The 24,190-nt window shown below is 67.4% G+C and overlaps 5 protein-coding genes across 6 annotated transcripts; 4 read left to right on the top strand and 1 right to left on the bottom strand.

The window, feature by feature from the left end:
* Positions 1-920: 920 nt before the first annotated feature.
* Positions 921-11,999, bottom strand: FHIP1B (FHF complex subunit HOOK interacting protein 1B). Of its 2 annotated transcripts, XM_055802619.1 has the most exons (14): positions 11,869-11,999; positions 11,482-11,527; positions 7,818-8,020; positions 6,516-6,801; positions 5,809-6,411; positions 4,921-5,079; positions 4,768-4,854; positions 4,471-4,638; positions 4,278-4,357; positions 3,859-4,028; positions 2,723-3,763; positions 2,471-2,649; positions 2,223-2,385; positions 921-1,685 (listed from the first exon to the last, which is right to left on the bottom strand). In XM_055802619.1, the coding sequence occupies exons 4-14, from the start codon at positions 6,651-6,653 to the stop codon at positions 1,390-1,392; spliced, it is 3,084 nt and encodes a 1,027-aa protein (XP_055658594.1). In that variant the 5' UTR covers positions 6,654-6,801; positions 7,818-8,020; positions 11,482-11,527; positions 11,869-11,999; the 3' UTR covers positions 921-1,389. The 2 variants fall into 2 exon arrangements, with proteins under 2 accessions (XP_055658594.1, XP_055658592.1); XM_055802617.1 differs by lacking the exon at positions 7,818-8,020.
* Positions 12,000-12,080: 81 nt separating this feature from the next.
* Positions 12,081-13,229, top strand: LOC129784311 (cyclic nucleotide-gated olfactory channel-like). Its single transcript, XM_055802322.1, has 3 exons — positions 12,081-12,532; positions 12,768-12,878; positions 13,010-13,229. Exons 1-3 carry the CDS (start codon positions 12,420-12,422, stop codon positions 13,227-13,229), a joined length of 444 nt encoding a protein of 147 aa, XP_055658297.1. The 5' UTR covers positions 12,081-12,419.
* Positions 13,230-13,238: 9 nt separating this feature from the next.
* On the top strand, positions 13,239-15,828 carry CNGA4 (cyclic nucleotide gated channel subunit alpha 4). The gene is made up of 2 exons (XM_055802321.1): positions 13,239-14,724; positions 14,804-15,828. The coding sequence occupies exons 1-2, from the start codon at positions 13,239-13,241 to the stop codon at positions 15,664-15,666; spliced, it is 2,349 nt and encodes a 782-aa protein (XP_055658296.1). The 3' UTR covers positions 15,667-15,828.
* Positions 15,829-16,408: 580 nt separating this feature from the next.
* CCKBR (cholecystokinin B receptor) lies at positions 16,409-19,660 on the top strand. The gene is made up of 5 exons (XM_055802418.1): positions 16,409-16,621; positions 17,620-17,871; positions 17,952-18,216; positions 18,348-18,475; positions 18,768-19,660. Exons 1-5 carry the CDS (start codon positions 16,465-16,467, stop codon positions 19,280-19,282), a joined length of 1,317 nt encoding a protein of 438 aa, XP_055658393.1. The 5' UTR covers positions 16,409-16,464; the 3' UTR covers positions 19,283-19,660.
* Positions 19,661-20,446: 786 nt separating this feature from the next.
* Positions 20,447-24,146, top strand: SMPD1 (sphingomyelin phosphodiesterase 1). Its single transcript, XM_055802736.1, has 6 exons — positions 20,447-20,702; positions 21,354-22,117; positions 22,738-22,909; positions 22,992-23,068; positions 23,373-23,518; positions 23,606-24,146. The coding sequence occupies exons 1-6, from the start codon at positions 20,478-20,480 to the stop codon at positions 24,013-24,015; spliced, it is 1,794 nt and encodes a 597-aa protein (XP_055658711.1). The 5' UTR covers positions 20,447-20,477; the 3' UTR covers positions 24,016-24,146.
* The last annotated feature ends 44 nt before the right edge of the window (positions 24,147-24,190 follow it).

Raw genomic sequence — 24,190 nt, 5'->3', positions numbered from 1 at the left:
CTCGTCTTCATCCTGCAGAGCAGGGACCAGCAAGACACTGAGGGAGAGGGGAGGGTGGGGGCTGAGGAGGGACATCACCCTCAAACCACAAAGTGCCTTTGTGGGGAACATTGGGACCCTGCCCTGTGTGCAATGGCCACTACACTGCACCAGGGACCACATCCCTGTGCGAGGGGTGATGGCATCAGTCCCTGTGCTGCAAGGGATGGGGGTGTAGAAGGATCCCGACAGTGCAGGACACGCAGTGCAGGTCTGCCAGCAGCGAAGGAGCAGGACCCCTGCCTGCAACGGCTCCATGCTCCCACTGATTGCAGGCTCCAGAGGGGTGCCAATCTGGGACCTCTCCCCAAGACCGAACTGTCCCCTGCATCAGCACTTCTGACCACAGTGACACCTCTGTCACTGAGCAGCATGGTCCAGGTGATTTTCCCATCTCATCCAGTGGATTTGCATCCAGCTTTCCAGCGCCCAAGGAAGCCAGGCAGGCAGGAGGCACATCAAAATCCTGCCAAACTCAGTTGGGGCAAGCTGGAACTTGCAAATGAAGGCTTAAAGGGCCAAAAAGGTAATGAACACCCATCAACACCACTCCCTAGAGCACTCCGATGGTTTGGGTCACCGGTAGGTGCAATGTGGATGCAACCTGTGGTGCAGGGGGTGGTGAGGCCCTGTGCAGTATCCACCAGGACGTTACATCAGATACCACCGATACAGCGTATTTCCATTTAAAGACCAGTAGAAGCAGTGGATCCCACGGAAACAGCCGCTGGTGATGAGAAGCCCACTCCAACACAGGGGAGCTGGCACTGCAGCTGAATGCTGGGGACCTGGCCATGCAGGGGGTTGTCAGCGTCCAGGCCAGTCCCCCCCTGCCCCACCAGAAGCACAGGCAGCGGCAGGCGACGCCCTCGACCAGACCCTTTATTACAGAAGGGCTTTTACACAGCACAGACACACGCAGCCCTCCTCATGCACTGCCCCAGCCCCGCTGCACCCTGTCCCCCACAGCCCCACACCCCCAGTAGCACAAGTGTGCCAGCGAGGGCGGCAGGCGTTGCATAAAGAGGGGTCGGGGGGGGGGGAGGGGGGGGGGTGACAGCTGACAGCGGCGCTGTTGGGCCCGCTCTGCACCAGAGCGGGGCCCTGCAGCACGTGCAGCCCCTGGGTGAGTGGTGGGAGGCAAAGGGGGGCAGAGCCAGCCCGCCCCGAGCCCCCACTGCCATGCCAGGGGCCACCCAGGGTCCTGCCCTGCCACCCCCCTGAGGGCAGCGGGCCACCGGTCACTCCTGTACATATTGCAGCAAGGTCTCAGCCAAACATTCGTCCCCAATAAATTAAAAAGGTCCGTGTCCTGGGGGTGGTTAAAAAGGCGCCGGCCGGGTTAGGGGGTCACTCCTCAGGGGGCTCAGTCAGGAAGGGGGAGGTGACAGCGTGGGCCTGGGTGATGGCAGCCAGCTCCTTGAGGAACTCACTGAAGATGACGGCGCAGTAGACAGCATTCTTGACGCGCAGCGCTTCACTCTGTCTCTCGGCCGAGCCACGGAAGAGGGATGCCCCAGCCAAGGCCTGCAGCACCTGCCCATCCCGCACGTGCTGGAAGGCGAGCTGTGCTGCCTGGCGTGCCCGTGTCGGGCTGTTGGTGTGCCGCAGGATCAGCTCCCCGATGGATGGCTTCCGGCTCTTCACTGTGGGGATGGGGTCAGTCCTGCACCCACGGCCCAGGGCCCCAGCACCCTGGAGAGGGGCCCCCAGCCCTCTGTACCATGCAACACACAGACCCCAGCGCCCGTGTAATGCAGGGGACAGCCCCCAGCCCACTGCACAGCCCAACATGCAGCCCCTGGCCCTCCCTGCAACGCAACATGCAACCCCCAAACCTCCGTGCAGCCCCCAGCCCTCTGCACGACACAACATTCAGCTCCCAGCCCTCCATGTAGCCCACAGCCCTCTGTACGATGCAACACACAGCCCCCAGCCCCTGTGAAATGCAACACACAGCCCCCAGCCCCACACACAGCCCACATCCCTGTGTACAAAGCAACGTGCAGCCCCCAGCCCTCCATGCAAGGCAATGCGCAGCCCCCAGCCCTCCCTGCAACACGACATGCAGCCCCCAGCCCTCTATGCAATGCAGTGTACCAGGGTTTGGGGGCTGCAAAATTCAACATGCAGCTGCCCAGCCCGTGCCGTGCCTCGCCGTGGCAATCACTGCCTGCCCTCACCCAGGGTCTCAGCACGGCGCAGGGAGGGCACTGCGCTCGGCGTGTCTGACCAGTCCAGCTTCCCCCGGGCGATCAAGTACTTCTTGGCTTTGAAGAGCAGAGCCGGAAAGTCTTCCTGGCTAGCAGCAAAGCTTTCGATCTTGTTCTTCACCGAGCCAAGAACCTGTGGGGCAAGGGAACATCATGATGGCCTACCCTGGGCGCATGGAGGTCCAGAGGGAGCTCTGCCTGCCTGGCCCAGGACATACCTGCAGCAGGGACTTAACGCTAGGCTGGAAGACCATGTTGGTGTTGAGGAGGAAGGAGCGCAGCAGGGGCTGGGGGTAGCAGGCCAGCTGGGCCACCAGCCCTGTCAGCAGAAAGTTGACGTAGAGCGAGTTGTGCAACATGTTCTCCAGCTTCCCAAACAGCACCGAGACGAAGGGGCCTGTGGGCAAGGGAAAGGGACATGTCAGACAGGGCCACAGGCAGCGGGGACCCCCCACCAGCACCGGCCCCACCTGTGAAGGGCTGGCTGGGGGGCGGCCCCACCGCCCGCGGTGGGCTAGCCACCAGCTGGGCCAGGGGGTCCTGCAGCCGCAGCAGTGCCCGCCCCGTGGTATCCCCCTCGGGCAGGGCGGCGAAGCTGGCAAAGGCCTCCTCCTCCTCACGGGACAGGGGCACCTCGGGGGGGTCCTGAGCAGCGGGCAGGGTCCCGCCACCACTGCCATTCTTCATCTCAGCCTCAATCTCCTGTAGCTCCTCGGTGAAGGCCTCGATGGTGACACCAGCTCCATTGGGCTCAGCCGGCACCCGGGCCAGCAGCTCCTCGATCAGCGAGTCCACCGAGGGCAGCGGCTCCCAGCCCGGGGGCTGCGGCCGGGGAGTCGGAGGGACCGTGGCCCCGTTCTGCGCTGGGACTGGCCGGTGCTCCCGCTCAGGGGGGGCCCCCACGTCATCACCCTCCCCCTGGGGGCTCCGGCGCACCTTCTTCACCACCACGTCCCCCTCGGGCCGGATCGGCTCTGCTGGCCCATGTGCTCCGTTCACGAGGGTCCCCGAGTCCCGGGCCTCAGGGCCAGGCCCCCCCATGCTGGGCTCACCACTGCTGCCAAGGGCACCCCCCTGCCCTTCCCTCGCCCCCTCCTCCGGCAAGCCCCGCTTTTTAGTCCGTGGGGTGGGGGGTCCCAGGGGGCGTGGGGCACCGAGGCAGTCAGGGCCAAGTGGGGGGCCACTGTCGAGCTGGGGGGCAGAGCCACCAGCACTGGGCTCCTCGCCATCATAGGGGGCCGACCAGACACGGCAGGCCCAAGCACAGCGGTCAATGCTGCGGCGCGCATCCCGCAGGTACTCCAGGTAGTTCCTGTCCAGCTCAGACACCTCCTCCCACCTGCCAGCCCGGTGGCAGGGGCTGCCGGACGGGGTGCTGGGGGAGCGGGGTGCCGGGCCGGCAGCCTCAGGGGCTGTGCTCTGCTGCCGCATGAAGAAGGAGAGCCGGGAGGGAGTGGAGGGCTTCGGCACCGTCACCACCGAGGAGGTGTCCACGTTGGGGCTGCCATGGCCTGCAGGCAATGGTGCAGAGGAGGCTCAGCACAGAGCCGGGATGGGGATGGGGCAGCAGCCACAGTACAGGTCCAAGGGGACCCCGGTACCGTACCCTTGGACCAGGCAGCATGCTCTTCCTCCCGGTCAGGCAGCAGCAGGCTCTCGGGACGGCAGCACCGCGGGATGAGGGAGAGGAACTTGGCAGCTGTCTTCCCATAGATGTCCAAGTCCCTGACCGCCCGCTTCTGGCTCAGCATGACATGGCTGCAGGGCAGCAGGTACCTGGGGGAGCACGGGTTTGCACTCAGGGGCCGCAGGCAGGGGGAACACACGCAGGGGAGCGGGACACAGCCAGGGATGGGGGACCGCGCTGGACCCCAGTGCCTCCAGCTGTGGGGCAGAAGTTGCAGCTGCCCCAAACCCACAGGCACAGCAGGGAGCGATGCCCAAGGCCATGTCCCAGACGTGGCGGCCCCCAGGTGCCGGGCAGCAGCAGGTCAGCCCCTGGCATCAGCGACACAGGGAAGTTACCTGAGCACCAGCTGGAGCATGACGTCCTCGCAGTTGAGGCTGAGCAGCGTCCTGAAGAGGCTCAAGGACACCATGCAGAGCTGGGGACAAGTTGGAGGTGAGGGAGCTGCAGTGGGGCAGGACAACAGCGCCCTGGGTGGGCAGCAGTTCAGGGAGCTGTGGGGGTCCGTGGGGGAAGCCCAGCACCTCTCACCCGGGAGTTGCTGTTGATGCGGCCCACAAGGGTGTCGAGGATGGTGCTGTTATCGTGGCGGTGCAGCAGAACAAAGCGCAGGAAGGTTTTCAGCAGGGCCGTCTCGCTGACGCTGCGCAGGAACAGGTCCAGGTAGGCTGTGCTGGCAATCATCTCCTCGATGGAGGTCTGCAGGTGGCAGAAGCTCAGCACAGGGCTGGGCCACACGTGCACCCCTGGGCCCCCCTCCCGGACACGTACAGGCAGGAAACCCCCTGCCCAGGCTGGCAGGCAGCCCGCTGTGGGGTGGTCCCTCACCTTGTGCAGCGCCGGCCCCATGACAGGGACGAGGAACCCGTTGTGGACATAGTCCACCAGCTGCTTCTGCACGAGGGGGTGGGCGACCTGTGGAGCACGGGATGTCAGGGCCATGGCCAGTCCTACTCAGGGCTGGCAGCCTCCCAGCCTTACCTGGATGACAGCGTTGCAGAACTCCAGCGAGTTCATGAAGAGAACAAGGGAGGAGACGCCAATCCAGTCCTCACGGCGCAGGAAGTGCCAGTCATCCCCACGCACCTCAATCTTGCGGGGCAGGGAGGAGTACAGGGCACTCAGGCCCGTGGCCAGGACCTGGGAACACAGGCAGTCAGCTCCCCCCAAGCCACCAGCCCCACTGCCAGGAAGCTGTGGCACCAGGCAGCGTGCACAAGGACAGCCACCACAGTGCCCCACTCACGCTGAGCCCACCAGGAAGGTCCCACCCCCACAGCCCAGCACGGCTGCACGTATGGATCCACTTCCAGCCCTCAGCACAGCCAGCACACAGCCAGGACTGGAGCCACAGTTTGCCAGAGCCAGAAGGAGAGAAGCAGCAGGGCAGGCAGGGCAGGCAGCAGGAGGAAAGTGGGTGCAGGTGACTGCAACACTGCCCTGGCATATGCCACGGAGCCCTGCCTGCTCTGCTCCTGCCAGATGCTGGAGGCTCTGGGTCTCCAGCCATCAGACCCAACCACTCTCCTCCAAACACCAATCCCACAGGGAAGCCTGCCCTCCTCCATCCTGGTTCTAAGCAGGGGAGCTTTGCTGGGTCCTACATCTCCTGCTGTCCCCAGGGAACCCTTGTCTCCAGCCCGCTGCCAAGCCCTCCACCTCCAAGCCTTCCCTGCTCAGCAGTCCCAGCTCCCCAGCCAGGGCAGGACTTCCCTCCAGGGGTGGCTGTGGTTCCTGCCCCAACAGCCAAATCCAACCCTGCATCAGCAGCGGAGCAATTCGACCTCCCAGCACCACTTTGGGGTAGGGGGGCATCACATCAGGTCCCCAGGGCAGAAGTAGGAGTTGTCATGATGGACTGTGCTGTACCGGGCAGAAGTAGGAGTTGTCGGTGATGGACTTGGCCACAGCATGGTTGCTGGCAGACATCGCCATGATGAGCAGCAGCGCATCCCTGGCCTGCTGCCCTAGGACACCCTCATGGTGGATGAAGGGGATGAGAAGGGAGAATATGATGAGGTTGGCGGGGCCCTGGTCCGTGTGGCTGTGGAAGAAGAGCTCCAGGATGGAGGGCTCCTTGGCCACGGAGACGCAGAGCTGATTGAGCAGCAGGACGAGGCTGTTCTCCAGCAGGGCAGAGCTGGGCTCAGCACAGAGGCTGAGTAGCCGCAGCAATGGTGTGAGCACCGGCTTATGCCGCAGCAGGGGCTGCCGGGCCTGGCTGATGAGCATCTCATAGAGCTTCAGCTGCTCCACCTTGCGCTCCTCGGTGAAGTCACCTTGCAGGTGCCAGCACAGAAGCCGCTCCAGCAGATTCTCTGAGGCCACAAACTCCAGGATGGGCCCCCGCGCCGCCTCTCCCCGTGGCCGGTCCTCTGCCAGCAGGTTCAGCATTTGGTAGGTGTTGTTGCGCACGGCACTGAGGTCATCAGGGGCCGGCTTGCAGCCGCGCCGCTCCAGGATGCGCAGGACCTGGGTGAGGCGAGGGGAAACACAGTGCCAGCACTGAGTGCTGGGTGGAGGGTCAGGGGGTCCCCATTACCAGCCCGGCGCCCCAGCCCCCCATCCCGGCTCACCTGGGACCAGTGGTTCTTGAAAACCATGAGGCAGGTCTCTGGGTCAGCGGTGACAGGGCTCTGCAGGCTGGCGCTGCGGGGGGCACGCTGCCCGGCTGCCCGCGGGTTCAGCTTGCTCAGCCAGCTCATCCTCTCCATCAGCAGTGTGGGGGACGGTCACAGGCAGCGGCAGGGCACCTCGTGGGCCGGACCAAATTGAACTGCTGCCTCGAGGTGCCGTAGGGGCATGAGGGAGCAGGCGGGCCACCAGGTCCCTCTCTCCATGCTGCTGCCACCCCGGGCTGGGCTGCGGGGAGAGTGGTGGCTCAGAGCAGACACAGTCACGGCAGGCACCTGGCACTGCTGGGGTGCTCAACGCCATGACCAAGGAGGAGGGGGCAGGCAGATGGGCCAGGCCTGGCAGCACAACCCATCAAGCAGTTGAGATGCACGGGATCGCCCTGGCTCTTCCTTGACACCCCGCCCCAGCCCAGGGCCCCCCCAAGCTGCCTCTTCCCTCCGCACCAATACGGCTGGCGAATGCAACAGCCCTGTCCAGCCTGCCCCGCAGCTCCCCACCCTGCCTTGTCCGAAGGCAGCTGCCCATTTCCCTGCATCACCTTCCACCACCAAACCTCACCTTGCAAGGGGAACCCAGCACCCAGAGGCTGCTTCTGCCCCGGGGCAGGGCCATGGCAGGCAGCAGTGCTGCCCACAACCCTGTGTTTGTCTTGGCTTGTCCAGCACAGCCACAGTGCTGCCAGCACGGCAGCAGGGGGCATGGATCCTGGCCAAGGGCACTCGGGAGAAGCATCGTCCTGGGGTACCTGGGCAGCTGGAGGTGCAGCCACGCTGTCCCGAGGCCAAAGCTGCCACGCCAACCACAGGATGGGCAGGTAGAGCACAGCGTGGGGGGAGCAGTGTGGGGGCAACTCCTCACAGTGATGGGCAGCAACCACCCTGCCAGGCACCACCAGCTCAGCCACAGCCACTGGCGCGGCAAGGCAGGTCACCACAGGAGCAACAAGCCAGTGGGGAGGCACCAGGGAAGCCCTTGAGAACCAAGCAGCATCAGGACGGCACGCAGCCAAGTGATGCCGGCCCCAGGCCCCGGAGCCGAGGTTGGTACAGCCACACAGCTGTGGCTGGCACCATCAAGCAGGACAGGCAGCACGGTGGCGAGCCAGGCAGCCAGGCCAGAGGAGGCACAGAAGCACACAGAAGCAAAGTTGGTGCCAATACCATCCCGCAACCCTGTGCCAGGCACAGCTCCCTGGGCAAGCAGCCATGGGACAGGTCAGGCAGAGCAGTCACATCACCTACCTTGGTGAGCAAGGCCACAGGGCCACAGCTCCCCAGCACTGCACAGGAGCCAGCAGCAACACCGCACCTGGTGGCTTTGCCCCACGAGTCACTGCCAGCCCTGTGTCAGCCCCAAAAGGCTGCACGCTGTGGAAGTGGGGTGCTGCTCCACAGCTGACCCCAGGCCTGGCAGAGGAAGGAGTGCTGGAGCACCAGGAGGCGGGCTGGGGAAAAGGAAAGGCAAGCGTGCCAGGGCGGCACAGGCCGGGAGAGCTCTGGCTGCCAGCCCTGCCTCCACGCCCAGCCCTGTACTTTGAACCCAGGAGCCGGCACAGCCCAGGGGTGTGGGAAGCACCCAGCAGCCAGCCGGGACAGCCACCCACCCCCACATCCTGCACCCAGCAGGACCAATGGCCCAGGAGCCACCAGCTTGGGGGGCAACGAACCCCCTGACAACTGCAGCCAGAGCCTGGCCTGACAGCAGCCACCAGCTGCACCACTGCCATGCAAGCAGGCAAGGAGGGGAATGAGGTGCCCCCAGAGCCGCTGCCATGGGAAGCAGAATGCCCACAGGCCCCTTCCATGGCACTGGGCACAGGTCCTGCTCAGCACCTTCCCCTCGACCACGGTGTCTCAGCCCAACCACCAGCCTTGCCACCACAGCAATGGTGACAGGGAGCAGTGGATACCCCTGCTGCCCGCAACTGGTGGTCCCCATCCCTCAGAGATGGGATCCCCTGTTCCCACCCACAGCCACCAACAGTCCTGTGGTGGGGACATGGCTTCGTGCACGAGCACCAACACAGGCACCTATCCTGACCCCTCAGCCCAGCCCAGGGTCTGCTCTCCCAGCACCCCAGCTCCACCCCACACCAGTCTCAGCACATGCTCCCTGCCCTGCAAGGGAGCTGGGGAAGGCAGTGAGGCTGGGGCAGCTGGCTGCCATCACAACCAGAGCCCATGGTGGGACATGCAAGCAGGCTGGGGCTGACCCAAGGCAGCGCGCAGGACGGGGCTCCCACCGGCCCCCACCACTGTCACCTCAGGGACGGAGGCACTGGCAGCATCGGCCCTCAGAAAGGTGGGGAAAGCCCAGCCTGGCGGCTGCAGCAGCACCAACGGCGCACCCACAGACGGTGCGGCACGATGCTGCTGCCAGGGAACCAGCAGGGATGGATATTTATAGGGCCCTGCGCCCTGGCACCCCGCCGCTGCTTGGGCCCACCACCGCACAGTGGCCCAGAGCACCGCAATGCCCAGGGAGGCAGCTGCCTGCACCCACCACTGCTGCTGGGGCCCCTGGGGAGCGCGGGGCGGGAGCTGGCCCCAGAGAAGCCACTGTAGCACCACAGCGCCTGTCCCAGAGACCCTGCGCCCATGCAGGGCCCCACCAACCCCCTCAGTGGAGCATGGAAAGAGTGACAGCACAGAGAGCTGGCGTCGGCAGCCCCTGCGCCAGCTGCCCCCCCACCCCGGCAGCTGCCCAGACCTGCCAGAAATAACCTCCCAGGGTGGCCGGGCAGCACACACTGCAGGGACAGCCAGATTAGGGCCAGGTGCCACGCGTGCCGAGCACAGCAGGCATGCCAGAGCGTGCCAGGGTAGGGAGGGCAGGCACTGAGTGCTCTCTGAGGATGGCAGCCCAGTGCAGATGTGGCCAGGAGCAGCCAGCACACACAGCCCCTGTACCAGGACACGGCTCTGGGCCTCCACCTCCTGCCACTGGGCCAGGAGCAGCGCCATGGCCTGGCAAGTCACCGCCAGCAGCACACGCACACCAGGGCTCGGCAAGGAGCACCTTGCAGGGAGGCGGGTGGCCCAGGAAGCCTGGAGGGCTGAGCCTGAAGCTGCCCCCTGAGGACACAGCCCCATGGCAGAGGGGACAGAGCAGCAGCACGGGCAGGAGGAAATGAAAACGGCCATTAAAGAGAACCCAAACCACAAGAGGCAGAAAGAGGGAAGCTGATGGTGGCAGGGCTGGAGCAAGAACAGCCAAAAGCCAACACAGGCAGGGCAGGGCCCAGCACCTTCTCAAAACACATTAACGAGCAGGTCAACGGCCCCGGGGAGCTGAGCACAGCAGCGCCAGCAGCGGGAGGCAGGCACACACACCCTGTGGTTCAGGCACAGGCCAGGCATATTTATACCACGGCAGGACCAGCGTCCTGTTCCAGCGCGGGTGAGGTCTGATGCAGTTGCTAAAGTTAGACCTTGCAGAATGCCAGCGTGCTGGGGTGAGCTCTGAAGCAGACCGGTCAGGGGTAGGGGCACCGGCACCACAGCTCACACCCACACCGGGCTGCGGCCAGACTGCCTGGCACGGTGTCACCACATGAGCCCCTCACGGGAGCTGGTGAAGTGGGGTGGGCGACAAGCCAAAGCAAAGTGTTCACTGAAGCAGGGACATGATGGCAAAGAGCAGCAAAACCCAAGGTGCAGCGCACACCATGGGACATCCCCCGCCATGCAGTAGGCACAAAGGCGTGCAGCCCCATGGCCAAGCTGGCATGGGACCCATCCGCCACGTGGCCAGACTCGTGCCAGCGGGATGCTGGCTGCCACCACGCAACAGCCCCAAGAGCTGGGACTCACCAGCTCCATCCCAGCACCGGCTCCCTCCTCACCCCAGCCACACCTCCTAACCCCAGCAGCTCCCACCACACATGGAGGGGACCCAGCCACCAGTCAAGAGCCAAAAGGGACAGTATGGTGCTGTCAAGCCTGCCCACACACCGGGAGCATGTGTTTCACCCATCATCACCAGCATCCTGGGTCGGTCTGCAGCAAGGCATCCCAGCTGCCAGGGAGCACCCTCTTGCCAGGAGGCGGCCAGTCTTGCCTGCAGGCAGCAGCTATCCAGTGGCCGATGACACAGGGAGGCAGCCAGGGTGCCACCGCAGCCAGGGCTGGGATGCTGGGGGCACGGCTGCCCGCCCTGACCCTGATCCACACACCAGACACTGAGCGGAGCGCCCTGCCCTTGCCAAGGGCTGCACACTGGGGAACTGCCCAGCAAAGAGCCCGGTGGCAGTGCCCAGCAGCCCCAGCCCCCACAGGGACAGGGACCAAGCCCCACACAGGTGGAGAGGGATGAGGGGCTGCAGGGGCAGGTGGGCAGCCCCAGGCAGAGGGGTGGCAGCACCTCCCAAGGGGAGGCATTCAGGTCCATCTCTGTACTCGGTGGGTACCAGACCCCCCCCACCTCTGCACCCCAGCAGGCGAGAGCACAGCGCAGGGCTGGCCCTGCTGACTACGGGGCAGCTGCGGGGTTGCCATGGCACCTGGTGAGGCCAAAGGCCACCCTGCAGCAAGCTGCCTGTGCCCACCACCAGCCTGGAGGCGCCAGGCCGGAGCTCAGCCCCATCTCGCTGCCAGCCGGGCCCTTGTGCCGAGGCAGGGGCTGTCAATGGCAGCCACCAGGAGCCGGGGGGCTGAGGTCACGGGCAGGGTGCTGGGTCCCTCCAGCTGCAGCAGGGCCCCCGACACAGAGACGCTCACCGTATCGCCATGTCCCCACTGCTGGGCGGGCATCACACCCTGGCTGCCCGGGGCTGCTGCCAACCGTCCTCCCACCAGGTCCGGGGTCCCCCCGCGCCGTCCGAGGTGCTGCCCACCCAGGGCACCCCCCACCCGGGGAATCACACACACACACACACACACCCCGGCGCAGGGCAGGGCTGCCTACCTGTGGGGTCAAGGTCGCGGTGGGTCCGGTCCCATCAGCGCCGCACCTGGGCAGGGGGAGAAGAGGCGTCCGACGCGGCGCCTGGACCCCCGCCCCAGCGCCGGCCAGGGCCCCCCCGGGCCGTTGACCCCTCCACACCCGCGGCGGCCCCGTCCGGCCCGGCCCAGGTCCCGGCCCAGCTCACGGCACCCGCGCACCTCCAGGCTCCGCGGCCCGGCCCGCACACGCCGCACCCCGGGGCCGGGCGGCACGGCACGGCCAAGGGCAGGCGGCCACCCGGGCCGCCCCCGTGGCAACCGGCAGAAGGGTTCTCCGCCCAGCCGGGTACAGCCCCGCCGGGCCCCGGGACGGGCAACATTTCCCCCGGCCCCACCGCCCCGCGCTCACCAGCCGCCCCCGCTGCGGGCCCCAAGCGCCCGCCGCCATCTTCCCGCCGCCGCCCGACGCACCAGCCGCGCAGGCCCCGCCCGCCCCGCCCCGCCCCGCCCCGCCCTGCCCGCCGCGGGAGGTGGCACCGGCCCGGCGGGGCTCGGGCACCTCACTGGCTGCGCCGCGCAGGGGCGGGGCCCAGGGGCGGGGCCAGGAGTAGCGGGCGGCCGGCGGGAGGGGTCGGCGGCGCGGGGTTCGGGTACCGCCGCGCCGGACACCCCCGCACCGGGGGCTCCTGCACCACCCCACAGCGCGTCCCCGCTCCGGTCCGCCACAGCCTTTGGCAGAACCGGGCAACGGCCCCGGCACACCGGCGCGGCTGAGGCGGCGGCTGCCTGCAGCCCCGGCGGGCCGGCGAGCGCCGGGGGAGCCCCGCGTTGCCAGGATGCGCCCAGCGCTGGAGGAGCCACGCGGCTGCGTCCCGCTGAGGGACCGTGCTCGGTGCCGCAGCAGCGCTGCGCACCCACTGGGCGCAGGACCCTCCCCGGCACCCGCGCCCGCCGTGCAGGATGCACAGCCTCGGCTCCCTGCTGTCCCGCCGCTGGGTTTGGCCCCGGCGGCGCAGCAGCACCGAGCTCGCCGCCACGACCGACCCTGGCACCGACACCGGACGCGCCTCGGGGTGAGCAGGGCGCGGCTGCCCGCCATGGGGCCCGGGGCGGGAGCGCGCAGCAGGGACCCCCCTCGGTCCCGTGGGAGCTGCGGGCGCGGAGCACCCTGTGCCAGGGCGAGGGGCCGGCGGAGCCGGGGAGCCACCGGCAGCAGCGGCTGGGTGCCGGCCGAGGGGTGCCCGGGCGGGAGCCTGCAGCCAGCTGGGGATGGGGAGGCTCTGAGGTCCCTCTGCCTCCCCCGCACAGTGCTACCCGCTCCCGGACCTGGATCCTAGACCCCTCTGGAGACTGGTACTACTGGTGGATCAGCATCATGGCGCTGCCTGTCCTCTACAACTGGATCTTCCTCATCTGCAGGTACCCAAGCAGGCACTGCTACCGAAGGCCCCTGGTGCCCACAGCGAGGGTGGGGGCCGGCATGAGGGCACGGGGCTTGCTGGCGCCTGATGGCACCATCTCAGCCCTGGTGACACCGCTCATACTGCCAGGTCCTGCTTCCCTGACCTGCAGGAGCAGCATGCAGTGCTGTGGCTGAGCCTGGACTACCTCTGCGACGCACTCTATCTGCTGGACATTGCTGTGCACTTCCACACCGGTTGGTGCCTGTGCCCCAGCATGCCCCTGCCATGCCCTGGTCCCACACCTGTGCCATGCCTGCCCCAATTGCACACCCAAATGCACGCTCACCTGTGTGCACAGACATGTTGATGCCCACACATGCACACCAGCACATATGTGCACTCCCAACTACATGTGGCAAGCAGCCATGCATCATGCACTCGCATGGGCATGCCTACGTGTACATGCACACACACATACATGTGTGCATCCATGCACACGTGCTCCCAGCAGGCAGGCATGGCTGTCACCCATCAGCCAGCCCAGCACAGGGTGGGCATTCTGGGGTTCCACCACCCACCACTGAGCCCCTCAGCCCTACAGACAGCACAGAGGACCCCCAGCCCACAGCAGCATTCCACAGGACCCCCTGGGTCCTTTCCAGGAGAACCAGGCCCAGGGACCCCCCTGTGCTGGGCACCCACCTGGTCCTCCATCAGTAGCCTCCTCCTGCACAGGGAAACCCTGGGCACCCTGAGCTTGTCAGACCTCACTTCTCCGCCCCCCTCGCTAGGACACCCCCCAGTGCCAACGTGCCCCCCACCCAGGAACCCTGGCAGCGACTGGGGTCCTGACCCACTGCTCCCAGGCTTCCTGGAGGATGGTATCCTGGTGCAGGACCATGGCCGGATCCAGTGGCGCTACCTGCGCTCCCTATCCTTCCCCCGGGATGTGGCTGCAGTGCTGCCCACCGACCTGCTCTACCTGCGCCTGGGGCTGGGCGTGCCGGTAGTGCGTGCCAACCGCTGCCTGCAGGCACCGCGGCTCTTCGAGGCCTTTGATCGCCAGGAGACACGCACAGCCCACCCCAACGCCTTTCGTGTTGCCAAGCTGATGCTCTATGTCTTCATCACCATACACTGGCATGGCTGCCTCTACTTTGCCCTCTCAGCCTGGCTGGGCCTGGGCACGGATGGCTGGGTCTGCCCCAACGCCAGCCGCCCTGGCTTTGCCCGCCCACTGCGGCAGTATCTCCACAGCTTCTACTTCTCCACCCTCATCCTCACCACTGTGGGTGACACGCCAGAGCCCCAGCGCGAGGAGGAGTTCCTCTTCGTCACCACTGGCTTCCTCCTGGCTGTGCTGGGCTTTGCCACCATCACAGGCAGCATCAGCTCCGTCATCTCCAACATGAATGCGGCCGATGCTGCCTTCTACCCCGACCCTGAGCCGGTGCGGCACTACCTGCAGGCACAGGGTGCAAGCAGGCGGCTGGCACGGCGGGTGGCCCGCTGGCACCAACACCTGCGGGCACAGCAGAAGCTGCCGGCAGAACGGGCGGTGCTCCAGTACCTGCCGTGGGGGCTGCGGGCCGAGGTAGCAGCCAGCGTCCACCTCCCAGCACTGCGCCGTGTCGGACTCTTCCAGAGCTGGGAGCGCAGCGTGCTGCAGCAGCTGGTGCTGCGGCTGCAGCCCCAGGTCTTTGGACCCGGCGAGTTCGTCTGCCGCAGGGGTGATGTGGGGCGTGAGATGTACTTCATCCGCGAGGGGCGGCTGGCTGTGGTGGCAGAGGATGGCATCACACAGCTTGCTGTCTTGGGTGAGGGGCTCTACTTCGGGGAGATCAGCCTCATCAACATCAAAGGTAAGCCCACCCTGCTGCACACTGCCACAGCTCCCCTGCCCCTCCACTCCCAGCCTCACCGCAGCCCCCACCTCCCCAGGGAACATCTCAGGGAACAGGCGCACAGCCAACATCATGAGCATTGGCTACTCGGACCTCTTCTGCCTCTCCAAGGAGGACCTGGCAGAGGTGCTGGTTGAGTTCCCCAGTGCCCGGGCCATGATGGAGGCCAAGGGCCGCGAGCTCCTGCTGCGCATGGGCAAGCTGGATGTGCACGCTGAGGCGGTGGCGGCAGCAGCAGAGGAGGAGGCTGAGCGCCAGGTGCAGGCCCTGGAGGTGGCCCTGGAGGGGCTGCAGACCCAGGCAGCCCGGCTGCTGGCCCAGCTGGAGTCCAGTGCCTTCAAGCTGGCACTGCGCGTTGAGCGCCTCGAGTGCCAGCTCCAGCGGTCTGCCGGGGAAGCAGGTCCTGCAGAAAAACCAGCTCCTGCCGCACCGCAGCAGCCTACTGGGGCACAGCGTCCTGCTGGGGGACTGCCCTCCCCCAGGGCACAGGGTCCCCCCAGAGCTCAGGGTCCACCCAGGGTGCAGGGTCCCAGCAGGGTGCAGGGTCCCAGTGGGGTCCAGGGTCCCCCCAGGGTGCAGGGTCCTAGTGGGGTGCAGGGTCTCCTCAGAGCTGAGAGTCCCACCAGGGTGCAGGGTCACAGTGGGGCACAGGGGCCCCCCAGGGCACAGGGGCCCCCCAGACTGCAGGGTCACAGTGTGGTGCAGGGTCACAGTGGGGCGCAGGGCCCCTCCAGAGTGCGGGGTCCCCCCAGTGTGCAGGGTCCCAGTGGGGTGCAGGGCCCCCCCAGAGTTCAGGATCTCCCCAGAATGCAGGGTCCCAGTGGGGTGCAGGGTCCCAGGGGTGTGCAGGGTCCCAGCAGGGGCCGGGGTCCCACGCGGGGGACAGGCCCCCGGCGCTGAGGGTTGCCTGAGGTTGGGACAGCAGCGACTACAGCTGCTGGATGACGGTGACAACCGTTGCTAGGTAACACTGACAGCTGTTGCTAAGTAACAATGAGTTGTTCATGATCCAGGACGGCGCTGCGACGGCGGTGGGACAGCTACCGGGATCGGGATTGGGATGGGGACAAGGACCACGACCGGGACTGGGAGGTGGACAGGGATGGGACAGAGACCGCGACCGGAACTGGGATGGGGCAGGGACCAGGATCGGGATTGGGATGGGTATAGGGATGGCGCAGGGACCGGGACCGGGGTGGGGACAGGGATGTGGCAGGGACAGGGACAGGGGTCGGGGCAGGAGCCGGCCAGGGAGAAGGGCCCGAGCAGGGCGAGGGTGGGCAGAGGCGAGACACGGGCCCGGGGAGGGGGCGAGCCGGGGCCGGGGCCAGCCGGGGTCCCCCAGCCCTGCCGTACCGCCCCAGGGGCACCCGCAGGAAGCAGCCGCGGCCGACGGCACCGCCGCCTGGTGACAGCCAGCACAGTGACAGCCACCACGGTGACGGCCGCCTGGTACTCCGCGAGCGTTCCGTGCGGGAGCCCCCGGCGAGCACCATGCGAGTCCCGCGACCCCCCCGGGGCCCTGGCAGCCCCGTCCCCTGCCTCCCCCCGCTCCCTGCCACCGCCCCCCGGCCCGCCCCGCGCCGGGCACCGCCCCCGCTCACTCCCCCAGCGGCTCTGAGAAGAGCGGAGCGGAGCCTGCTCCCGGTGCCGCTGCGATGGGCGCGGGGCGGCTCTGACGGCGGCTCCGCCGGCGCCATGGACCCCCGGCGCCTCAATGAGTCGCTGCAGGAGCTGCTCTGCCGCCCCGGGAACGGCTCCGGCTCTGCCACCGGGACCGGCACCGGCTCCGCCGGGAACGGCTCCGCCTGTGACCTCCTCCGCAGGGGCCTCCGCGGGCCCCCGGCGCCCAAAGGTGAGACCGGGAGGGGACGGGAGGGAACCCTCGCTGTCCCTCCGTGCGCCCCCGTGCACCCAACCTGCCCCGGTTCAGACTATCGTGCCTCCCGGTGCACCTCGCCGTGCCTCCCGGTGCAGCCGCCCACCCAATGCACCCCGGTGCTCTCGTCCGCCCGCCCAGTCCCACCCCGGCGCACCCCATCCGGCTGCCCGACGCACCCCGGTTTACCCTGCCATGCGCCCCGGCGCTCCCCGTTTGCATCCCCGGTGCAGCCTGCAGCACCCGTCGTGCCCCCCGTGCGACACCGTCCCGCTGCAGCGGGCCCGACATGCCTAGCCAACCGCTGTCCCCAGTCTCGGTCCCCGGTCCCCATAGGGATGTGCCCCGCGCTGGGGGCTCGGCGGCACGGGCACTGCCCAGCGGTCCCGGTGTCGGCTCCCGGGGCTGCTCGGGGAGGGGACACAGGGAAGGCAGAAGGGGACCCTGGCAGGGACCCCACGGAGTGCAGCCACTGTCTGCTCCACTGCCGAGGTTCGGGACCCCCACCTCACGCCACCGCGCCAGCCGGGGCTCCGCGGGCAGTGAGATGCAGCACCAGCACCAGCTGCCGTTCGGTTCCTGGGGATAAACAGCCCTGGTCACGTCCCAGCGCGGCCGAAGGGAGTGGGGACTTGGGCAGCGGGCTCAGCCCTGGGGACAGCCAGCACCGTGGCTCCAGCCGCGGCACCCACCAGGCTCGGAGTGTCCCAGCACTGGAGCCCAGCCCAGCCAGCGGCACCCCCCTGGAGCCAAGTGAGTGGGGCAGGTGGAGCATCCTGGTCCCATGTCTGCTGCGGCAGCAGCCACACGGAGGGAACCCAGGTGCCTGGCTGCCAGCTCCCCACCAAGTCTACTGGACACAGCTGGAGCCAGCTGGAGCCCAGGTGCCTGGACCATGCTTGGCCACGCTGCCCACCCATGTTGGGGTGCCACCGGGGTGCCCACGTGGCAACCCATGACCCTGCTGCCCACAGACCTGGACCTAACGGTGCGCATCCTGCTGTACACGCTGATCTTTGTGCTGAGTGTCTGCGGGAATGCCTTGGTCGTGGCTGTGCTGCTCCTGAACCGCCGCCTGCGCACCGTCACCAACTCCTTCCTGCTCTCCCTGGCACTCAGCGACCTGATGCTGGCAGTCTGCTGCATGCCCTTCACACTTGTTCCCAACCTCATGGGCACCTTCATCTTCGGAGAGGCCATTTGCAAGCTCATGGCCTACCTCATGGGTAAGAGGGGGTGGGCAGGCAGGGGCCGGGGGAGGGCTGAGCCACGCCATACCATGGGTGCTGACCCTCGCTACCCACAGGCGTCTCCGTCTCGGTCTCCACCTTCAGTCTGGTGGCCATTGCCATCGAACGGTACAGTGCCATCTGCAACCCACTGCAGTCCCGTGTCTGGCAGACACGCTCACATGCCTGCCGGGTCATCGCCAGCACCTGGCTCTTCTCAGCACTGCTCATGCTGCCCTACGCCGTCTACAGCACCACGCATGCCATGCCCACCCGTGGCACCCGCCTGCCCATCAGCCAGTGCACCCACAACTGGCCCAGTGAGCATGTTCGACAGGCTTGGTGAGTCAGCACTAGGACTCCCACCCACCCCCAGGACCCTCGCATGACGAGGGACATGGTCTGCTTGCCAGCCCTGCTGCTGCAACTGGGCTGGCAGGGAGCCACTGAGCAATGGGTACCATGTCTTTCAGGTACGTCCTGCTGCTCCTTATCCTCTTCTTCATCCCAGGTGTGGTGATGATCGTGGCTTATGGGCTTATTTCCCGTGAGCTCTACCGAGGCATCCGCTTCGAGCTGGACATCAAAGGGGAGGCTGCAGGTGAGGGGCTGGGCTGGTGTGGGGTAGGGCTGAGGGCAGCACTTGGCCCTGCCTTTGCCTCCTGCAGCATGGCCCCCATGTGGGCAGAGCTCCCTGCCCTGGGACAAGGGGGAAGTCTGAGCCCCCACCCCAGCTCCCTGCAGCTGGGAGGTTCCCTGGGGACCCCTTCCCTGCGCAGGGGCCTGTGCTGCATGCCATCCTGACACCCTGCTGCATGCCAGCAGAGGATGTGCTCAGGGTAATGTGGGTCCCCATGGTGCCACGGCTGTGACCACATCCCTTTGCCCCACAGCTCAGCGCAATGGCAGTGGGGAGCCAGTGCCCACCTGCGACGAGGGGGACGGCTGCTACCTGCAGCTCTCCCGGCCGGGTGGCGCGCTGGAGCTGCGGGCACTGGGTGCAGCAGGTGCGCAGCAAGACCGAGCGCGCATCAACAGCTCAGAGGCAAAGCTGGTGGCCAAGAGGCGTGTGATCCGCATGCTAGTGGTCATCGTGGCCATGTTCTTCCTCTGCTGGCTGCCCATCTTCACCGCCAACACGTGGCGTGCCTTCGCCCCGCGGGCGGCCCAGCGAGCACTCTCGGGGACACCCATCTCATTCATTCACCTCCTCTCCTACACCTCCGCCTGCGCCAACCCCCTCATCTACTGCTTCATGAACCGCCGCTTCCGCAAAGCCTTCCTAGCCACCTGTGCTGGCTGTCGCCATGCCTGCCCACACCGCCCACTTGAGGAGGAGGTTGCCAATGCCAACGCCTCACTCTCCAAATTCAGTTACACCACTGTCAGCAGCCTTGGACCCCCCTGATCTGGCCCCCCCGGCCCCCCCTGCTCTCCCCCAGGCTCTGTCTGCATCCCCCTGTGCCCCCACCTACCCTGGCATCCTCCCCATGGGCCCCCCTCCATGCCTGGCACAGCTCAGTGCACCACCAGCCTCTATGCTCCCACCGAGTACCGCCTCACTCAACTGCCACTGGGCCACGCCAGTCTGTCCCACAAGCCCCTGGACCCCCAGTGCCCCCAGCTCCACACACCGCTGTGCCCGGGTTGGGCTGGGGGCAAGGAGCCAGGGCAGGGGTTCCCGGGCCTGGCAGCTGGGGGCAGGGGGGAGAGTGAGATGCCCCCAGCCAAGCCCAGCGACTCCCTATGCTTCTCCCTGGCTCCGGACGCAATAAACTTGCCCTGTGCCCGCCTGCACCCGCCTGCGCCACTGCTTCCCACTGCTCTCAGCCTGACCCAGCACTGGGAGTCCACAGGCCAGAGACGGGTGGGATGGGGGCTCCACAGCACTCGGGAGGGCCAGGGGCCAGGCCCCTCCACTGTGGGAATCCTGGGGCAGTGGCTGGTGCAACCAACAGCACTGGTGCACCCCATGCCAAAGGGCTGGGGATGGCCTGCTCTGAGGCAGCGTCACCAGGCTCTGTACCAGCACCGGGATGGCACAGCATGGCACTGGCATGACACTGCATGGTACCACACTGGCCCCAGCGTGGCTGGGTGGTTCCTGGGCAGTGGGCCCTGCCAGACCTCCCAACCCACCCTGAGGGATTACTACCCCACGGTGCCCACCGTGACCAGGACTAGACTGGCACACACGCACACACCTGCACACTCACACGTGCACGCACAGACCTGCCCATGCACGAACACATGCGCACACACAGCTGCACATAACCCCAGCCCACACACAGGTGTGCACATGCTCACACACACACAGACGCCTGTACTTACAGGCATGTCCTCACCTGCAGTGGCTGCAGGGACCCACTCATCGGTGTGGGGACCCCAAAGCGACAGGGAAGGGACCCCCAAGAGATACCATCTCCCACTATGCCCAAGTGACTCCATCTCCCACCGTGCCCGAGAGACTCCATCTCCCACCGTGCCCCTGTGGCCCGCTCCCAGCGTCCGTCCGTCCCCCACGTGTTCCCGCCCCTTCCTCGGAGCCCCGCCCCGCCGCCCGCCCCGGCCCCGCCCTCCCGCGGCGCAGCGTTGGTTCGGCCATGGCGGCGCGGGGTGAGAGCTCGGGCCCGGCTCCGCCGCTCCCGCTGCCGCTCGCCCTGGCCCTGGCCCTGGCGCTGTCGCTATCGCTGTCGTTGTCGCTGCCGGCGGGGTCGGCCCCGGGCGCGGGGGGGTCGCTCCTCGAAGCGGCGCCGCGCTGGGGCTGGCGAAACGTGTCGTGCCCCGTGTGTCACCTGCTCTTTGGGGTGCTGGACCTGGCGCTGCAGGTGCGGGGAGTGGACGGGACAGGGGGGACGGGGACAGGGACCGGATGGGACAGGGAGGGGATGGGGGGGGAACGGGGGAGACAAGGGCGGGGGAGGGTGGGGACAGGACAAGATGGGAGGACGGAGAGGGGGAGAACAGGGACAGAGATGGGGTCAGGGGCGGGACGAGGGAGGACGGGGACAGGATGGCACAGGGTGGGGACCGGTAGGAACAGGGACAGGGACGGGGTCAGTAACAGGGTGACGACAGAGGTGTACTGGGACAGGGACGAGAGGGGATGGGAACAGGCAGAGCAGGGCCAGTGGGTCCGGGACAGGAACGGAGTGAAGGGAGGACAGGGAAGGGGTGGGGGTGGGGGGGAACGGGCTAGCAATGGGGACAGGGAAGGGGTCAGGACAGGGCGGGAGACAGGAGCTCGGACAGGGATGGGACAGGACCTCGTGACAGGGCTGGGGACAGGCCAGCGGCTCTGCTCTGAGCGACAGGGACAGGCCGAGGCCCCCCTTCCTTCCTCCAAAGGGGAACTGGACTGGGGCTGTGGTGATGGCAATGGAGGGGACCGAGCCAAGCTGAGCGGGTTGGGGTGGCTGGCAGGCGGTGGGGGCCGTCCTGGGGACCCTGCGGCAGCCCAAATGGTCCCTGCCCCACAGCTGGAGCCCAACGTGGCACGCGTGGGGCACTTGGCGGCCCGGCTGTGCCAGGACCTGCGGCTGGCGCGCCCCGAGATCTGCCAGCAGGCCGTGCAGCTCTTCCAGCAGGACATGGTGTCAGCCTGGGCACGCTCGGTGCTGCGGCCTGGTGAGGCCTGCGGGCTGCTGCTGGGCCAGCACTGCGGCCACTGGGACATCTTCGGTGCCTGGAACATCACCCTACCTGCCACCCCCAAGCCGCCAGTGCAACCACCGGTGCCCCCCCCACCCGGCGCTCCCACCGCCCGCCTCCTCTTCCTCACCGACCTGCACTGGGACCGCCACTATGTGCCAGGCAGCGAGGCTGCCTGCCCTGACCCACTCTGCTGCCGCGGAGCTGCCCACCCTGGCCCTGGCGGTGCCGGCTTCTGGGGCGAGTACGGCAAGTGCGACCTGCCACTGCACACCATCGAGGCCCTGCTGGCCCAGCTGCCCAGCGCGGCCACCTTCGCTGCTGCGTACTGGACGGGTGACATCCCAGCGCACGACGTCTGGCAACAGAGCCGGCAGGACCAGCTGCTGGCCCTGCGCACTGTCAGCAGGCTGCTGCAGAAGTATCTGGGTGACCTGCCCGTCTACCCAGCCGTGGGCAACCATGAGGCTACCCCCGTCAACGCCTTCCCCCCACCATATGTGCAGGGCAACCAGTCCTCTGCCTGGCTGTACGATGCCATGGCCCAGGCCTGGCAGGACTGGCTGCCCCCCTCAGCACTGCGGACCCTCCGGTGAGGGCAGCTGCCAGCAGGGGCCGGGCGGGCAAGGGAGTCTCCAGGCTAGCAGGGGCTTGGGGTGGGGGGCCTGGGCTAGCAGGATCAGGGGTCTGAGGGATGAGCACAGGGCAGTCTCCATACTGGTTGGGTGAGGGGCCCTGGGCTAGCAGGGGCTCAAGGCTGGGAGGGAAAGGGGGGCCTTTGGCCTTGCAGGACTCAGGCCTGGGGGACTTTGGGCTAGCAGGGATTGGGGGGGCTCCAGGCTGAGGGGCTTCGTGCTAGCAGAGGCTCACGGCTGGGGGTGCACAGAGTGGTTTCCAGACTGGAGGGGGCAAGGGGGATCCCAGGCTGGCAGGGTGCAGGTGTGTCGGGTTAGGAGGGGTCAGGGCAGGTGTCTCCATCCTGGGAGGAGCAGCAGCGTGGGCTCATGGCTGGCAGGGGTGCAGGGCGCTTTGGGTGGGCAGGGGCAAGGGGGGCTCCAGGTGGGGGGTGTGGTATGCTGTGGGCAGACGGGAGGGGGTGCAGGGGCAGGCAGGCAGCCAGCTGGGCCTAGGGCATGTCGCGGGGCTGTGGTGAGGGGTTGCAGTGAGGGGTGGGGGCCAGCAGTGCTCACTCCCTGCCCCAAATCCCTGCAGTGCTGCCGGTTTCTACACAGCACAGGTCTGGCCTGGGCTGCGCCTTGTCTCCCTCAACATGAACTTCTGCTCCCAGGCCAACTTCTGGCTCCTCATCAACTCCACTGACCCTGCGGGGCAGCTGCAGTGGCTGGTGGGGGTCCTGGCTGCTGCCGAACAGGCCGGGGAGAAGGTGAGGGTGGTGGCAGGGGGACTGGCCCTGCATGCAGGGGCGTCCCAGGCACACCCCAGCCCTGTCCTCCCCTGCCTCCTAGGTGCACATCATCGGGCACATCCCTCCGGCCCACTGCCTGCGCAGCTGGAGCTGGAACTACTACCGCATTGTCAGCAGGTCAGCCCTGCGGCCCAGCACCCCCCCTGCATTGCCCAGCCTGCGGTGGCACAGGCGCAGGAGGGGATGGGGCGACGGTGCCGCGCCAGAGTGTCCAGAGTCAGAATCCCAAAGCTGCCTGTGCCAGGCAGGGCCATACCAGAGCCGATGGGCATGGCCTGGACATGGGGTGTCAGTTGAGCCTGGCGCGGTGCGGGGGCTGTGGGTCATGGGATCAGCTGCACCACACCAGCTGCCGAGTGGTGCAGCGGGGATGGGATGGGGGTGTGGGCATTGGCAGCACTCACGCCCTGGCCCCGCGCAGGTTTGAGGGCACCATTGCAGCTCAGTTCTTTGGGCACACACATGTGGATGAGTTTGAGATGTTCTACGATGAGGAGACACTGACACGCCCCGTCTCTGTCGCCTTCGTGGCCCCCAGTGTCACCACCTACATCAACCTCAACCCAGGTACGCCTGGACCCCCAGCCCCCTACAGCCCACCACTCTGGTGGTGGTGCCAGTGCTCACCCCTGACCCTGCCTGCCCTGCCCACAGGCTACCGTGTGTACGAGGTGGACGGCGCCTACCCCGGGAGCTCCCACGCCGTGCTGGATCATGAGACCTTCATCCTCAACCTCACGGAGGCGAACGTGCCGGGGGCAGAGCCACGCTGGCAGCGCCTGTACCGCGCCCGTGAGGCCTATGGGCTGCCCAGCGCCTTCCCCGCTGACTGGGACCAGCTCATCCGCCGCTTCCAGGATGATGAGCGCCTTTTCCAGCTCTTCTGGTTCCTCTTTCACAAGGGCCACCCGCCCCGCGAGCCCTGCCTGGCCGCCTGCAAGGCAGCGCTGCTCTGCGCCCTGCGCACCGGCCGCTCAGCCGACCCCAGCCTCTGCCAGGCCCTGCGCCCAGCACTGCCCTTCCCACGCATCCAGGCGCTCTGGCGGCAGCGGCGGCTCTGCTGAGGGCAGATCGGGCACCGGGACACCGGCGGTGCCTGGGCTCGGCAGGGGCTGAGGCAGGGCCCTGCCTGTCCCCAGGCTCCTGCTGGCTGCCACCCCCACCGCGGCACAATAAAGGCGTGATGGACCCAGCGGCTCCTGCCCGAGGCCCCGCGGGACGCGCCAGAGGGTGCCTGCT

The sequence above is a fragment of the Falco peregrinus genome, chromosome 4, assembly GCF_023634155.1.
Source record: "Falco peregrinus isolate bFalPer1 chromosome 4, bFalPer1.pri, whole genome shotgun sequence".
NCBI classification, from domain to species: Eukaryota; Metazoa; Chordata; class Aves; order Falconiformes; family Falconidae; genus Falco; species Falco peregrinus.
Note: the sequence above shows the minus strand (reverse complement) of the source record. Positions and strands in the feature narration are given on the sequence as shown.